This window comes from Chanos chanos, chromosome 6 (assembly GCF_902362185.1).
Source record: "Chanos chanos chromosome 6, fChaCha1.1, whole genome shotgun sequence".
Lineage (NCBI taxonomy): Eukaryota > Metazoa > Chordata > Actinopteri > Gonorynchiformes > Chanidae > Chanos > Chanos chanos.
Window position 1 is genome coordinate 7,401,514 of NC_044500.1, and position 17,725 is coordinate 7,419,238.

Below are 17,725 nucleotides of genomic sequence, written 5' to 3' on the forward strand. Positions count from 1 at the left end.
TTAATGAGAAGTGACAAGCGGAGACATTCTTCTCAGTGCTTTTACAAAAGACATTCTGATTTCTTTGGTTCTGATTCCATAAATTACTGGATGAAGGAGTGGGGGAACTAAAACAACCTGCAGTGACACAAATATATTCATCTCACTTGGCAAATAAAGATTAATTCGATTATATATCACTGAAAAAAGACTTGCAAGGGAAAAGTTTATGAATACAATCAAATGAGGAGTACATGTAGTAAGTGCTTTCTTCCGTGCATCTTTTGATACTCTGAGGCTTACAGAGATGATTTTGGCATATGACAATAATATCAGACATACAGGGACAACAACTAACAATACAATAACAACAAACATACCATACAGATTGCTCAAAAGGCGTTCACTAGTACTTCCACAGGAGAGGTTGGAAACTGAGAGGTTATCACAAAACAGTCTATGAAGAGTATATTTGCATAAGGGTATTTTTGAGGTCAGAAATATTTGACCTGCCACAGAAAAAATAGGGACAAGGTTGCTGATTGCTAACAGTTTCTTAACTTTGTGTGGTGTCATGATAATGTGATACCGCAGCGGTTTACAGATAGATACGTATCTATCATAGGCCATGACTGTTAAAACCACACAAGTGCCAGCTGCATAGAAACTAAGAAGAAACACTTGAAGAAGACATCCGGTGTATGAACTTGTCTGATGCTCATTAAAAAGGTTTGACATAACCTTTGGCCAAACTGAGGTGCTTCCAGTTAGTCCAATGCATACCAGATTGAATAAATATATATACATTGGCTTATGAAGACTTGATTCTGAGCAAATAATAAACATCAGAACAGTGCTTGCTACAACCGTGGCAGCATATACCAAAAAAATAACAAGTATAAATGCATTTTTAGCAGAATCAATTGACTGATAAGCTGTAAAAACTATGGTTACTTCAAACACAGTATTATTCATTGTCCCTCTTCTACCTTTGAGAGGTATTCCAGTAGCTCAGTAAATCTAAAGAACAGGGAAACACATTTGAAGAAACAGTCATGTTATGCCTTCTGTTGGCCATACAATTTATAACATGTTAACATCATTGTTCAAAATTCAAATTACAAAACAAATCTCCAAACAAATTGTCTAAGAGACGTACCTAGTTCCATAATCTCCAATTATATTCAACTACCATTTTATACACTTTTATACAGGAAAAATGTATTACCCAGATGTATGAGATACAAGGAATTTTTGGATTGTCATAAGCCTTAAATGAATTAAACTATAATATATATTCAAAAAAGAATTGTGATTGATACATCCTAGATTACTGATTCCACATTGTACAACTTACCCTTTGTGCATTCCATCTGATACTGCAACATTGTGTCTTGGGTTGGTTATGGGCCACATTTATATACTATCCTTGTTATCTGACATCATGTGGAGGAACGTCCCTCTTGGAGACACCATCATGCCCTTGGGCTTTCTAAATTGTTGAACCCTGTCTGAGCAACATCATCTAATGGTCTGATGAGAGGTCATTAGATGATGTGATGTTATAGCTAAGCATTTGTGAAGATTTAGATTTACATTGGCAGATGCTTTTCTCCAAAGTAACTTACAAAGGAGCATGTAAAATAAATTTAAATCACATGTCTCTGTACACAAAACTAGTGTAGTTCAAGTTTTATTTGTCCTCTGTAGATTAACACAAGGTCAGTGGTACAATGAAATGTACTGGACGAGAGAAACAGGTCAACTCAGCGGTAAAAGCATGAGTCAAAAAGTTGGAATAAGATAAACGATTTAAATAAAATAACAAAATATAAAATATAACACTATGTACATGTATGAAGCAGGCTTTATTTTCAATTTGAGGTAAAGTGGCGAGTATCACACATTGGGGTAATAGCTTTATGTAAACAGTGTAGTATCAGTTCAGTAATCATGAAACATTGTAGTATCAGTGCAGTAGTCAGTATGTAACAGCGTAGTAACCACTGCAGTAAACGGTGAACAGTGCAGCAGGCAGTAACCAGTGCAGGTAAACAGTAACAGTGCAAGTAAAGTAAACAGTGTACGTAAACAGTAGACAGTGCCAACAAGCAGGTAGACCAGTCTGCAATGTGGGATGTTTAGATATGCGAGTTCAGAAGCCTGATGGCCTGGTGGTAAAAACTGTCCTTAAGTCTGGTGGTACGTGCAGCTATGCTCCTGTATCGTCTGCCAGATGGTGACAAGGAGAACAGTCTGCGTGTTGGGTGGCTGCAGTCCTTAATGATGCTGTGTGCCTTCCGCAGGTACCACTGGTGGAAGATATCCTGAATGGCAGAGAGTCTGTTGCCAGTGATGTGCTGTGCCACCTCCACCACTCTCCGTAGTGATTTGCGGCTGTGGGTAAAGCAGTCCCCGTACCAGACTGTGATGCAGCCCATCAGCAAGCTCTCGATGATGCACCTGTAGAAGTTCTTGAGGATGCTGCCATTCATGCCAAACTTCCTCAGTCTTCTAGGGACATAGAGCCACTGACGAGCCTTCTTGACCACGTTGTCCGTATGTAATGACCAGGAGAGGTCCTCATTGATGTGTACACCAAGGAATTTGAAGCTGCTGACCAGCTTAACCTCAGCATCACCAATGTGGATGGGCAGGTGTCCGCTCCCCTGCTGTCTCCTTTAGTCTACGATCTTCTCTTTAGTTTTGCTAACGTTGACACAGAGGCTGTTGCCCTGGCACCAGCTGGTTAGTGCCTTCACCTCCTCTCTGTAAGCCGTCTCATTGTTGTCTGTGATGATGCCCAGGATGGTCGTGTCATCAGAGATGATGTTTGAGCTGTGCTTGGCAGCACAGACGTAGGTGAACAGGGAGTACAGTAGGGGGCTGAGCACAGAAACCTGTGAATGAGGTGTGGCTGCCAATTCTCACCACCTAGGGCTTGCCCATCAGGAAGTCGAATATCCAGCTGCAACTAGTCGCTTGAAACACTTTATGATGACTGATGTCAGTGTAACAGGGCTGTAGTCATTTAAACAGGAGGCCACTGGTTTCTTGGGGACAGGAACGATGGTGGATGCCTTGAGGGAGGTGGGGACCACAGACTGACTCAGGAGAGGTTGAAGATGTAGGTGAACACCTCCACCAGTTGGTCAGCGCACATCCTGAGAGCCTGGCCTGGGATGCCGTCTGGCCCCGGTGATTTGCAGGGGTTGACCCTATTGAGGGACTGCCTCACGTCGGCCATTTCTAAGGTCAACTTGGCCGCCTTCCCGTCCACACACAGAAACATGGCAGGCACTGTGTTGTCCGCATTGAACTGAGCATAAAAGGTGTTGCGCTCGTCCAGGAGCAATGCAGTGAGCTGGACAATGCCCCTGTTTTTCAGCTTATAGTCCATGATGCAGCGCAATCCACTCCACATGCTCCTTGTGTCAGAGGCTGCTCTACACCATGGAGTCCTGGCAGGGATGATGACTGGAGGGAAGGGCAGGCTTCAGAACATCTGTAACCCCCATTACGTCAGGGCTTAAGGAAGTGAGCAGAGGCAGCTAACCCAGAATGAAGTGAGAGCATCATTGAGGAGGAGAGAGCCAACAAGGCAGTGGGGCTGAGGCAGCAAGGCCCGTGGACAAGATGGAAGCATGTAGCAGAAAAGAAGATCGCATGGACTCACAGAGCCACACCGCATTAAGTTCTTGGTCCAGACTGTCTACGATGCACCCCTTGGGCTTGGAAGTTATGCTAGCATTCCCCCTATTCCCAGAGAAGGGGGACCCTTAAGCACATCTTGAGCTGCTGCCAAAAGACTCTGGGGTTAGGTTGGTGCCACTGGTGGCATGACCAAGTAATCAGGACAATTGCAAAGGCCATTTACAATGTTGTCAACGGTAGCCAGAAGGTTGCTACAGATGGCACTTTCAACAAGAGGTCAAAATCCATGAAGCAATTAATCAGCTTTATCAGACCCAGAGAGAAACAGAGTTCCACACCTAGTGCAGCTTTGGGACTGTCCAGCATCACACAGCACCGGCAACTAACAGCAGACTCTGGCAGACAACTCTTGTACCCCCAGCATGAACACACGATAACGCATGGAGAAGGACAAAAGAGAATCGTAACTAGGCCCCTACCTGTTTAACCAACTGACCATAAGCGCTGGAGTATCATAACGCTATGTGTTCTCTCCAGTCCTGCTCTGACTTTACACAGATGACTGCTACTGTGACGTCAACATGTCCACTGCCACGCCTTCCATAGACAAACATACCTTATGTTGCCTCAACAATGCTTGGACTGCCCAGGAGTCCTGTTTGTAATGTGCAGCTGTGACGGATTAGACAAAAGGGAAGTGATTATTAATAGCCAATCACTGTACAACAAGACGGAAGGAGGGCGGGTGATTGCATGATTGCGAGAGAGAGAGAGGGAGAAGAGAAAATGGCGGAGAAGTGAAGACTCAGTTTGTGTGAATGGTTCAGTGTTTTGGTTTACAAGAGTTGAGAGAACAGTATCATTTCTTTTAAGTTTTTGAGTAAGTGCGCTGGAGTCGAAATAACTTAGTGGATAGATGAACGGCAGATACAGACGGTCCGTTTCGAGCAGACAGAGAGTGGAGATGGAATGGGTCACGTTTGGGTGCTACTCCATCAGGTTTCCCCTGCTACTTTGGGACCCAAGTCAGCAGCTCCCTGTCAACCAGAGACATTGACATGTCCGAGATCAGTTGAAGTTTAAAGGGGGAACGTTCACTTGGGAGACGAAACAAACATGCAGACATTTCTGACATACAAGTATTGAGGTGTGTCATGGACGTTTTTTTTGTTGTTCTATTTTGAACCAATTGAGCATTCCAGAGGATTTTTTTGTGCGTCTTTGTTCATTTTCATGAATGAAGTTGTGATTTGTGATCTTGAGTTAAGTTGAAAATGGACCTTTATTATTATTATTATTTTTTTTTTTTGGTATGTTTTCAACAACCAAAAATGGTATGTTTTGGTATTGAGGCCAAATAGAAACTTACATTTATGGTTGAAAAAAAGGGGGATTATGACTATTGGTATAAATAAACTGAATACTGTACTACAGCCCATACTGGCAATAGAGAGAGAGAGACTAACTTCTCTGGAGTAGGGGCATCTCCCTCTGACTGCAGGGTGTTTTAGTGAGGGGAGTGCTGGGTAAGTTACATACACACACACACACACACACCACCTTTTGCACTTGACCCAGACTACACGCTTCAGGTTAACACCGTGACTCAGACAAATCCTGGAGCCCCAGCTATTCCACCCATTTTGCCAGGTTACTGAACTGCTGACACTACACTTGCACACACCTCAGACTTTTATATGTACTATTCAAATACTGTTTCATTTTAGCCACAAACTATGCCCTTCTTTTACTTACTGCCTTTTACTTATTTTTTACTTATATGCCTTTTTATCCCCCTTATATTTTTATTTTACTTATGTAAAGTTGAGTTGATTCTGAGGCTAAGAATTTCATTACTGATAATGATGTTTGCATTCTTATCAAGTATATGACAATAAATCTAAAAGTTAACTTAAAAAACTTCACTTAATCTCACCGCTTAGGGGTAGCCTAACCTTGTCCTGTTCTAATATTATTCTTGCCAATGTTTGATTGTTTATTAGATATTAGGTGTTCCCCAAGGCACCTTCATTTTGCAACACTGACAGTGTGAACTGACAATGTGATTATCTGAATATTTGTCAAAATTACACCCAGGCTTGTGCCACTGACAAAACAGTTTGGTTTGAAAACAAGTATCAAGTAGTTAGAATGGTGAATGATGGGGCTCTCCCTGTGGCAGAAAAAGACTTCTTGCTTTTCTAAGGTCATGTAAAACCTGATATTACAGGAGTTCTCCCATGAGAAGTCATCATCATTTTATCACAGATAGAGACAGTAGCCGACAATTCATGGAAGTAAGTTCATACTAACTCTCATTTATTCATGATTACTTGAAATTATGATAGACCACATGGATTACTGTCGTTAATGTGCATTTTGTATTTGAGATTTTATAGTCTACCAATGTCCATATGAGCCTATTGTCCGTAGATACTACCTAGCTCAAGCCAGTCACTGGCCTTTTCAAACTACATCCCTAGGCCATATATATAAGGCATCATTCAATATGAGAAATTCATTGTATGTCCTTTTAATTCTGAAGTGTTTGCAATGTAAAGTAAATGCACATTTAGTTGTATATTATCTCTTAACCTTTTAATTGCTAATTCATTGCAGTTTCCTTTATTACCCTTACATTACAAATGAGTGATATATTATGGGCTTATTTCAAGTATTGTCAGAGACAATATTTCCCTTCACCGGCAATAATTACAGGCACACTTTTGACACACGACTTCCTAAAAGCTTGTATTTTCTCTTTCTTGTTTACAATAAAATAACTTTGTATATGAATTCAATTTACTGCACAAATTTTTTTGTTGCTTGTAATTTGGAATTTAAATGGAAAATGGCAAAGGGAGACATTCCTCTACTCATTGTCTTTGAAAAACACTTTCTGATTTCTTTGGTTCTTATTCCATAGATTACCGGATGCAGGAGTGGGGGTATTAAAACTATCTGAAATGCCACAAATATTGTCATCTCACTTGGTACATAAGAACTGATTCTATTATATACGACCGTAAAAACACTTGCAGCAGAAAAGTTTATAAATACAACTAGATGGGGAGTGCATGTACTAATTGCTTTCTTCTGTGCATCCTTTGACACACGGAGACTTACAGAGATGATTTCAGCATAAGAAAGCAAAATAAGACATAGAGGCAACACAAGTAAGCATACAGTAACAAAAATACCATACAGATTGCTTAAAAATCTTATACTGCTATTTCCACATGAGAGACTGGAAACTGAAAGATTGTCACAAAATGGCCTAGGAAGAGAATATTTACATACAGGGATTCTTGAGGTCAGAAATACCTGAACTGCAACAAAGAGACTTGGGACAAGATTGCTTACTGCTAACAGTTGCTTGACTCTATATTGTGTCATGATTGCGTGATACTGTAGTGGTTTACAGATAGACACATACCTATCATAGGCCATGACTGCTAGAACCACAAAGGTGCCAGCTGCATAGAAACTAACAAGAAACACTTGAAGAAGACATCCAGTATATGAACTTGTCTGATGGTCATTAACAAGGTTTGCCATAAACTTTGGCCAAACTGAGGTGCTTCCAGTTAGTCCAATGCATACCAGATTGAATAAATATATATACATTGGCTTATGAAGACTTGATTCTGAGCAAATAATAAACATCAGAACAATGCTTGCTAAAACTGTGGCAGCATATACCAAAAAAATAACAAGTATAAATGCATTTTTAGCAGAATCAATTGACTGATAAGTTGTAAAAACTATGGTTACTTCAAATGCAGTATTATTCATTGTTCCTCTTCTACCTTTGAGAGATATTCCAGTAGCTCAGTAAATCTAAAGAACAGGAAAACACATTTGAAGAAACAGTCATGTTATGCCTTCTGTTGGCCATACAATTTATAACATGTTAACATCATTGTTGTCTGAAAGACGTACCTAGTTCCACATCATTCAAAATACAAGAGAAATCTCCAATTTTATACACTTTTACACAGAAAAAGTTTACTTCCCAGATGTGTGAGATACAATGAATTTTTGGATTGTCATAAGTCTTAAATGAATTAAACCACAATATATTCAAAAAAGAATTGTGATTGATACATCCTGGATTACTGGTTCCACATTGTGCAACGTACCCTTTGTGCATTCCATCTGATACTGCAACATTGCTAAGCATTTGTGAAGATTTACATTTACATTGGCAGATGCTTTTGTCCAAACTAATGTACACAAGAGCATGTAAAATAAGTTTAAATAACAAAATTTCTCAGCACACAAAACTAGTGCCAGTAATCACTGCAAGGTGAATGTACGGTTTTAGTACTACTTTAGTACTTTTGATTTTTTTCCAAACCGGTTCAGAGAGTTAACAACCAAACTGTTATAAAACATACTCTTCCTTTAGTGCTGTCATTCTCAAACTTTTTTTTGTTTTCCAGACCAGTGCAAAGAGGTAACAACCAGACTGTTACAGAATATACTCTGTAACTCTGTAATTTTTTTTAGCTTCTTTTTTGTCTCGATCTGGGCCACTGCAGAAAGCAAGGTGACAAGGGATGACACATTTCAAAAAGTCTGGTGTTTATTCTCTGGAGCGCCAGTTCACTTCTATACACAGTTTAGCTTTGTGTGACCAGCAGTTCAAAGTCTTGTGTATGAGGGAGAGGCTGCAACATAGAGTCAAGTACATGTAAAGTTTCTTGGACAAATCTAACAGTTAAGACTGGCAGGAAGTGGAGAAATGACAGAAGCTGCTCTACACCATGGAGGGCAGGCTGTAACCCCCCATTACGACAGGGCTTAAAGAAGTTTGCGGAGACAGCTAACCCAGATTGAAGTGAGAGCAGCCATCGAGGAGGAGAGATCCAACAAGGCAGTGGGGCTGAGGCAGCAAGGCCCGTGGACAAGATGGAAGCATGTAGCAGACAAGTAGACAATAAGATCGCATGGACTCACAGAGCCACACCGCATAAAGTTCTTAGTCCAGACTGTCTACGATGCACCCCTTGGGCTTGGAAGTTATGCTAGCATTCCCCCTATTCCCAGAGAAGGGGGACCCTTAAGCACATCTTGAGCTGCTGCCAAAAGACTCTGGGGTTAGGTTGGTGCCACTGGTGGCATGACCAAGTAATCAGGACAATTGCAAAGACCATTTGCAATGTTGTCAACAGTAGCCAGAAGGTTGCTATAGATGGCACTTTCAACAAGAGGTCAAAATCCATGAAGCAATTAATCAGCTTTATCAGACCCAGAGAGAAACAGAGTTCCACACCTAGTGCAGCTTTGGGACTGTCCAGCATCACACAGCACCGGCAACTAACAGCAGACTCTGGCAGACAACTCTTGTACCCCCAGCATGAACACACGATGACGCGTGGAGAAGGACAAAAGAGAATCGTAACTAGGCCCCTACCTGTTTAACCAACTGACCATAAGCACTGGGGCACCATAACACTATGTGTTCTCTCCCCTCCTGCTCTGACTTTACATAGATGACTGCTACTGCGGCCCTAACATGTCCACTGCCACTCTTTCCATAGACAAACATCCCTTATGTTGCTGCAACAATGCTTGGACTGCCCAGGAGTCCTGTCTGTACTGCGCATCTATTGCCGCGTGTTATTCATAGGCATCTGGTGAACTTTGGGCCCTCACTGCTATAACTCAAATTGTTGCCATAGAGGTCCAAGAAGGCCCAGCTTCTTGCCATGGCTGCTTGGAGTTCTCAGAAGTCATAAGCAAGTCATAAGCAAGTTTGTTTAATATCACCCTGGTGCTTGATAGACCTCATTAGGTGCCAAACTCTGCCCAGGCTGGCCCAAACATTGCCATGGGGTTTTATGTTCAGCTACCAAACCTTGCCTGCCATGTGATTTGAAGTGTTTGTACTTTGAGGAGTCCATTTGCCTAATACGCACAGGTGTGGGACAGCTTTCTAATGTTTGTTCTCAAGATAATAGCCAGTGAGCCAGGGATCACGTAAACCCAGTATGATTATGATTACATACTGTGACTTATTGAGTAAACAGCTTTCAGAGTAAGAGGACAGTTCTGATGTCTGATTCTCAATGTCTTTATTGGCTAAGGTATAGACATATAGACATATGGGCTGACATAACCTACTGGGTGACCGAGTATCCAAAATTTTTAAAAAGCCAGTTACTGGGGCTGATTCTTTATCTCTTAACACACTTTCTTCTTCTTTTTTTCTGTTTTTTTGAGTTAGAAGTCAAAGTAGATGCGACAAGCTGACTGGCTTCCGAACTAAACCGATGCTAATATGATTATATGTATGTATGTGTATTCATATCTAATATATTTCTTCAATCCATATGATCACCATTGATGGATGTGTGATGACCATAGATTAGGACCTGTGGCATATCATCATTGATAGAAAACTTCCAAAAGAAAGAACTACCACTTTGGAGAACTCATCTCCTATGACCCCTCCATGCTAGCATGATTTAGGATACAAACCTATATAGCATTTATTGTTAATATAAGTGACCATATATATATATATATATATATATGTGTGTGTGTGTGTGTGTGTGTGTGTGTGTGTGTGTGTGTGGAGAGAGAGAGAGAGAAAGAGCAAGAGCAAGAAAGAGTTTTGTCATGTTAACATATCTATGTATGGACATTAAGAACTGTAGCATCTTTGTTTTCACGGAGACGTGGCTTGATCCCTCAGTCCGTGACTCAGCCATTATACCTGAGGGCTTCTCTATTCATTGCTGGGACACAACAATGGAGTCAGGTAAGCTCAAGGGTGGTGATGGCTGTATCATGGTCGACAACCAGTGGTGTGCAGATGTACAAACAATACTGACTGGGTGCTATCCTGATCTTAAACACCTCATGATCAAATGCAAACCTTTTTGTTTGCCCAGAGTTCACAGCGGTGTTTTTCACCGCTATTTATACCCCCCCCCCCCCCCCCCCCCCCACATGCCGGCACTACAAAGGGCACTGGACGAACTGTACGGAGTTATCGACTCTACACCCGGAGGCTGCTTTCATCATGGCCAGCAACTTTAACAAAGCCAGCCAGAGGAAAGTTCTGCTGAAATACTACCAACATTTTCCAATGTGTAGAGAGAGCATCCTGGAATATGTTTACGCTCTGTGCAACCATGCCTACAAAGCCTGCCCCTGCCCAGCCTTTGACAAATCAGATCACACCTCAATCCTGCTGCTGTCAGTCTATAGGCAGAGACTGAAGCGCGAGCAGCCTGTGATGTGTACAGTACAGCATTGGATGGACCGATCAGACGCCACCTTGCATCACTGTTTCTGTCCTACAGACTAGGATGTTTTCTACATCGCTGCTAACAACATCATCAGTGATTACACCAAGTACGTAACGGGATACATAAGAAAATGTATTGACGACGCTGTACAGCGGGTTACTGTATGAACTTATCCTAACCAGAAGCTGTGGGTTAACGGAGAGGTCAGCAGCCTTCCACTCCAGAGACCCAGGCGAGTACAGGAAAGCCTGGTATGAGCTCAGAGGGGCAATAAAAATGGCCAAAGGACAACACAATTAACGTGTGGAGCCATGTTACACTGGCTCCAACACCAGGCACATGTGGGGTGGGCTAAGGACCATCACGGACTACAAGGGAAAGTGCTGCAGCGTGGGGGAGGTGCCAGCTTCTCTTCCAGCTGAACTCCTTCTATGCTTGCTTTGAGAATCACACCAAGCTGGAGTTTCTGCTAGAACAGGACAACAGCACACTTCAAATATCTTTATATAGACGTGTGTAGACGTAGGAAAATGCATGCAAAGCTACTTGACCAGAAAATATTTCGGGCCATGCTCTCAGAGCATGTGCCTGCGAACTGGCAGATGTCTTCACAGATATCTTCAACCTTTCCCTGTTCCAGTCTGTAGTCACCACATGTTTCAAGAAAATCACCATCATCCCAGTCCCAAAGAAATCAAATGTGAGTTGACTAGCACCTAGTGGCACTCACCTCCATTGTCATAAAGTGGTTTGAGCGAGACCTGTGCATCAATTCCTCCTGTGCAGTTGGATCCTGAACTTCCTGACGGGCACAACACAGGCAGTGCAGATTAGCAATGCCACCTCCTCCACACTGACACTCAGCACTGGTGCCCCCCCCCAAAGATGTGTGCTCAGTCTCCTGCTGTTCTCTTTGTTCACCTACCACTGCAAGGCCACACAGCTCTGACAATGTCATAAAGTTTGCCGACGGTACCACCATCATCAGCTGCATCACAAACAGAGACGAGTCTGCCTATAGAAGAGAGGTGAGAGCCCTGACACCACGGTGTCAGGACAACAGTTTACAATTTACAATTTGGTATTTGGCAGACGCTTTTAGCCAAAGCGACTTACAATAAGTGCATCAGTCAGATTCCTATTACCTCATAAGCAGAGATCACAACAAGACTGAGCGTTAATTTACCCCTTCGTATTGCACCCCTGGAATACTTTGACAGTGAGTGACAAACATAGATAGAAGACAAGTTTTTTTTTTTTTTTTTTTTTTTAATGTAAAGAAAGGGAGGTTAGGCAGTGGGGGACAGGTGGGTTCTGAAGAGGTGGGTTTTCAGTTTCCTGCGGAAGATGGTAAGAGATTCCGCAGTCCTAACTGCTTGAGGGAATTCGTTCCACCACCGCGGGGCAATGGCGGAGAAGAGGCGTGGCCGAGAGGAGCGGCTGCCGGGTTCCCGAAGTGAGGGGACCGTCAGTTGACCAGAGGTTGTAGAGTGGAGGGTTCTAGTAGGGGTATACGGAGTTATTAGGGATTGAAGGTATGATGGGGCGGAGCCTCTTGTGGCCTGGTAGGCCAGCACCAGTGTCTTGAACTGGATTCGGGCAGCTACCGGAAGCCAGTGGAGCGCAGTAAGGAGTGGAGTGACATGAGAGTGCTTAGGGAGGTGGAATACCAGGCGTGCAGCGGCGTTCTGCACGAGCTGGAGCGGCCTGATGGCGCAGGTTGGCAAGCCAGCCAGTAGAATGTTGAAGTAGTCCAGACGGGAGATGACGAGCGCTTGGACCAGGAGCTGGGTCGCCTGTTGTGTGAGGAAGGGGCGGATTCCCCTGATGTTGTTTAGGGAGAATCTGCAGGATCGAGTGACTGCCGCGATGTGACTGGAGTAGGTCAGCTGGTTGTCAAGGGTCACGCCAAGGTTTTTGGCTGCTGTGGTGGGGAACACCACAGATCCCTCGATGGTGATTGCAGTGTCGATCGATGGGGAGTTCTTAGTGGGAAAAAACAGAAGCGTTTTCTCCAGCTTAACCTCCTACTTAACCTCTGCAAGACCAAGGAGCTGATCGTGGACTATAGGAGGCTGCAGGGAGGGGGGCATACCCCCATTCACATCAAGGGAACAGCAATGGAGAGGATCTGAGCTGGTCACACCACACAGGTGTGGTCATGAAGGCAGTGAGACAGCAGGTCTTCTTCCTCCAGCAGCCGAGGAGGTTTGGCATGGATTCCTGGATACTCACAAACTTCTACAGGCGTACCATCAAGAGTATCCCAACTGGCAGCATCACAGCCTGGTACAGCAGCTGCATCGCCTTCGACCACAAAGCACAGCAGAGGGTGGTCATATCAGCAGACCACATCACCAGGACCGATCTGCCAGCAGGGCTGGACTAAGAACACGAGGAGTCCTGAGGCTACACCTAAGGGACCGCTGAAAATTATCACGCAATACTTTCAGGCTCTCTCAGGTCTTGGCTTTTTAAATGGACTACAAACAAAGTGGCTCAGACTGTGTCATACACTATTCCAGCCAATCAAGTTGTTGCTTCAGGAGTATGGAAAGGAGGGATGTAATTTGATTGGCGTTGAGCTCAATTACCAACAACCTTTTGCCAGAATCCAGGATGGTAACTTTGATCTGAGTTTAAAACATGACAATATTAAGAAAGTTGAGTAGGTATGATTATTCAGTGAACATTTTATTTTGTGGAAACAGTTATTTCTAACTTGAGACAAGGACAACATCAAGACTAAATGTGCAGGAAACCACAGCACAACTATAACATAGAGAAGAGTATATGATTATAAAACTTAATTAAACACTAGGCCCTCACAGATAACATAACCCTTGCACACACATTTTACAGTAGCCTAAGCTATTTTATGATAATTTAACTACATAAATTGATTATAACCAGATGAGTGAAACAGTGCACTCAGTCCAAATGATATCAGTACAAAAAAGAAAGGTGAATATGCCAAAAAGTCCGGAACACATTTCTTCTTCCTCTGGTGACTGAGGAGGTTCAGCATGGACTCCAGGACACTTACCGTCTTCTACAGGTGTACCATCAAGAGTATGCCGACTGGTGGCATCGCGGCCTGGTATGGCAGCTGCACCATCCTCGACCACAAAGCTCTGCAGAGGGTGGTCAGATCAGCACAACACATGACTAGGACTGAGCTGCCAGCCATCCAAGACCTCTACAACCAGCATTACAGGAGGTAGGCAAAGTGGATCCTCTCTGTTCCCAGTCATCCCAGCCACAGACTTTTCATGCTCCTGCCATCTGGCAGGCTGTACAGGAGCATCCGGACATGAACCAGCAGATTCAGAGACAGTTTTTACTGAACTGCTGACATTACACTTGCACAAACCTCAGACTTTTATATTTACTATTCAAATACTGTTTCATTTTAGCCACAAACTATGCCCTTCTTTTACTTATTGCCTTTTACTTATCTTACTTATATAACTTTTTATCCCCCTTATATTTCTAGTTTACTTATTTTACTTATGTAAAGTTGAGTTGACTCTGAGGCTAAGAATTTCATTACTGGTAATGATGTTTGCATTCTTATCAAATATATGACAATAGACGTAAAACTTAATTTAAAAAAACTTCACTTAATCACGTCGCTTAGGGGTAGCCTAACCTTGTCCTGTGTTCTAATTCTATTCCTGCCAGTGTTAAATTGTTTATTAGATATTAGGTGTTCCCCAAGGCACCTTCATTTTGAAACACTGACAGTGTGAACTGACAATGTGATTATCTGAATATTTGTCAAAATCACACCCAGGCTTGTGCCACTGACAAAACAGTGTGGTTTGAAAGCAAGTATCAAGTAGTTAGAATTGTGAATGATGGGTTTCTCCTTCTGGCAGAAAAGGCTTCTTGCTTTTCTAAGGTCGTGTAAAAGCAGACATTACAGGAGATTTCCCATGAGAAGTCACATTTTATCACAGATGGAGACAGTAGCCTACAATTCATGGAAGTAAGTTCCTGCTATCTATCCATATAACTCATCTGTGGTTCATTTATTCATGATGACATCCAATCATGGTAGACCACATGTATCATTGTCATCAATGTGGATTTAGTATTTGAGATTTTTTGTAGTGTACCAATGTCCATAGATACTACTTAGCTCAAGCCAGCTGCTGACCTCTCCAAACTATGTCCCCAGGCTATATATACAAGGTATCATTCAATATGAGAAAATCATAGTATCTCTTTTTTAATTCTGAAGTGTTTGCAATGTAAAGTAACCACACATTTAGTTATATATTATCTCTTAATCTATTAAATGCTGATCCATTGCAGTTTCCTCCATTGCTCTTACATTACAAATGAGTTATATATCATGGGCTTATTTCAAGTATTGTCAGAGACAATATTTTCCTTCACCGGCAATAATTACAGGCACACTTTTGACACACATAACTTCCTAAAAGATTTTATTTTCTCTCTCCCGTTTACAATAAATTTACTTTGTATATGAATTTAATTTACTGCACAAACATTTTTGTTGCTTGTAATTTGGAATTTAAATGAAAAATGGCAAAGGGAGACATTCTTCTTCTCATTGTCTTTGAAAAACACTTTCTGATTTCTTTGGTTCTTATTCCATAGATTACTGGATGCAGGAGTGGGGGTATTAAAACTATCTGAAATGCCACAAATATATTCATCTCACTTAGTATGTAAGAATTGATTCTGTTATATACAACCGTAAAAACACTTGCAGCAGAAAAGTTTATAAATACAACTAGATGAGGAGTGCATGTACTAATTGCTTTCCTCTTTGCATCTTTTGACACACGGAGACTTACAGAGATAATTTTGGCATAAGAAAGCAAAATAAGACATAGAGGCAACACAACTAAAGACACAATAACAAAAATACCATACAGATTACTTAAAAATCTTAAACTGCTATTTCCACATGAGAGATTGGAAACTGAAAGATTGTCACAAAATAGCCTAGGAAGAGAATATTTGCATACAGGGATTCTTGAGGTCAGAAATACTTGAACTGCAACAAAGAAAACCGGGACAAGATTGCTTACTACTAACAGTTGCTTGACTCTATATTGTGTCATGATTGCGTGATACTGTAGTGGTTTACAGATAGACACATACCTGTCATAGGCCATGACTGCTAGAACCACAAAGGTGTCAGCTGCATAGAAACTAAGAAGAAACACTTGAAGAAGACATCCGCTATATGAACTTGTCTGATGGTCACTAACAAGGTTCGACATAACCTTTGGCCAAACTGAGGTGCTTCCAGTTAGTCCAATGCATACCAGATTGAATAAATATATATACATTGGCTTATGAAGACTTGATTCTGAGCAAATAATAATCATCAGAACAATGCTTGCTAAAACTGTGGCAGCATATACCAAAAAAATAACAAGTATAAATGCATTTTTAGCAGAATCAATTGACTGATAAGCTGTAAAAACTATGGTTACTTCAAATGCAGTATTATTCATTGTTCCTCTTCTACCTTTGAGAGGTATTCCAGTAGCTCAGTAAATCTAAAGAACAGGGAAACACATTTGAAGAAACAGTCATGTTATGCCTTCTATTGGCCATACAATTTATAACACGTTAACATCATTGTTGTCTGAAAGACGTACCTAGTTCCACATCATTCAAATCTCCAGTTATGTTCAACTACCATTTTATACACTTTTATATGGGAAAGTTTTCTTGCCAAATGTGTGAGATACAAGGAATTTTTGGATTGTCATAAGTATTAAACGAATTAAACCACAATATTTTCAAAAAAGAATTGTGATTGATACATCCTAGATTACTGATTCCACATTGTACAACTTACCCTTTGTGCATTCCATCTGATACTGCAACATTGTGGCATGGGTCAGTTATAGGCCACATTTATATACTATCCTTGTTATCTGACATCATGTGGATGAAAGTCCCTCTTGGAGACACCATCATGCCTTTGGGCTTTCTAAATTGTTGAACCCTGTCTGAACAACATCATTTAATGACCTGAAATTGTGTGAGATGTTATAGCTAAGCATTTGTGAAGATTTACATTTACATTGGCAGATGCTTTTGTCCAAAGTAACTTACAAAAGAGCATGCAAAATAAATTTAAATCACAAAATGTATTTGTACACAAAACTAGTGCCAGTAATTACTTCAAGGCTGATATATGGTTTTAGTGCTTTATAATTTTTTTACAGACCAGTGCAAAGAGGTAACAACCAAACTGTTACAAAATATACTCCTCCTTTATTGCTGTCATTCTCAAGCTGTTTTGGTTTTTCTGACCAGTGCAAAGAGGTAACAATCAGACTATTACAAAATATGCTCTGTAATTTTGTAATTATTTTAAACTTCTTTTCTTTTGCTCAATCTGAGCCATTGCAGAAAAGATTGTCTCAAAAAGGCAAGTAGATCCAAAAGGTAGTAGCTGCTCCTGTCCTGTTTCATTCTTTACTCACAGTTCACCAAAACTGCATGAGAGTTAAATTCTCAAACTTCATCTGCAGCCCACAGTATGAAGACACTTCGATGACAGCTCCTGAAGATGGACAGGAACCTTTCTCTTTTTTTTTTCAGGACAGGAGAAATGGATTAATGAACTCATCCAGCTCTGTAGATTTCTCCTAAATGTCAGACAAATAGCATTTGGATTTATGCAGCAGGCTGGGCAAAAGTCCCTCCACTATCGACTCAATGGGAGCTCTGTTAATGTCCTAATATCATATTTTTGGGGAATGTAGTTCTTTTTTTGACCATGTGGGGTCCTCAGTCTCAGATTTGTGCCTGTTTAGTTCATTATTGTTGTA

General features: G+C 41.5%; 2 protein-coding genes across 2 annotated transcripts; both read right to left on the reverse strand.

Annotated features, from left to right (window-relative positions):
• On the reverse strand, positions 1-954 carry LOC115814953 (olfactory receptor 52E8-like). Its single transcript, XM_030777926.1, has one exon. It carries the CDS (start codon positions 952-954, stop codon positions 1-3), a length of 954 nt encoding a protein of 317 aa, XP_030633786.1.
• Positions 955-11,256: 10,302 nt separating this feature from the next.
• LOC115814954 (olfactory receptor-like protein OLF3) lies at positions 11,257-16,393 on the reverse strand. Its single transcript, XM_030777927.1, has 5 exons — positions 15,425-16,393; positions 13,942-14,029; positions 13,042-13,202; positions 11,626-11,910; positions 11,257-11,364 (listed from the first exon to the last, which is right to left on the reverse strand). Exons 1-5 carry the CDS (start codon positions 16,391-16,393, stop codon positions 11,257-11,259), a joined length of 1,611 nt encoding a protein of 536 aa, XP_030633787.1.
• Positions 16,394-17,725: the final 1,332 nt, after the last annotated feature.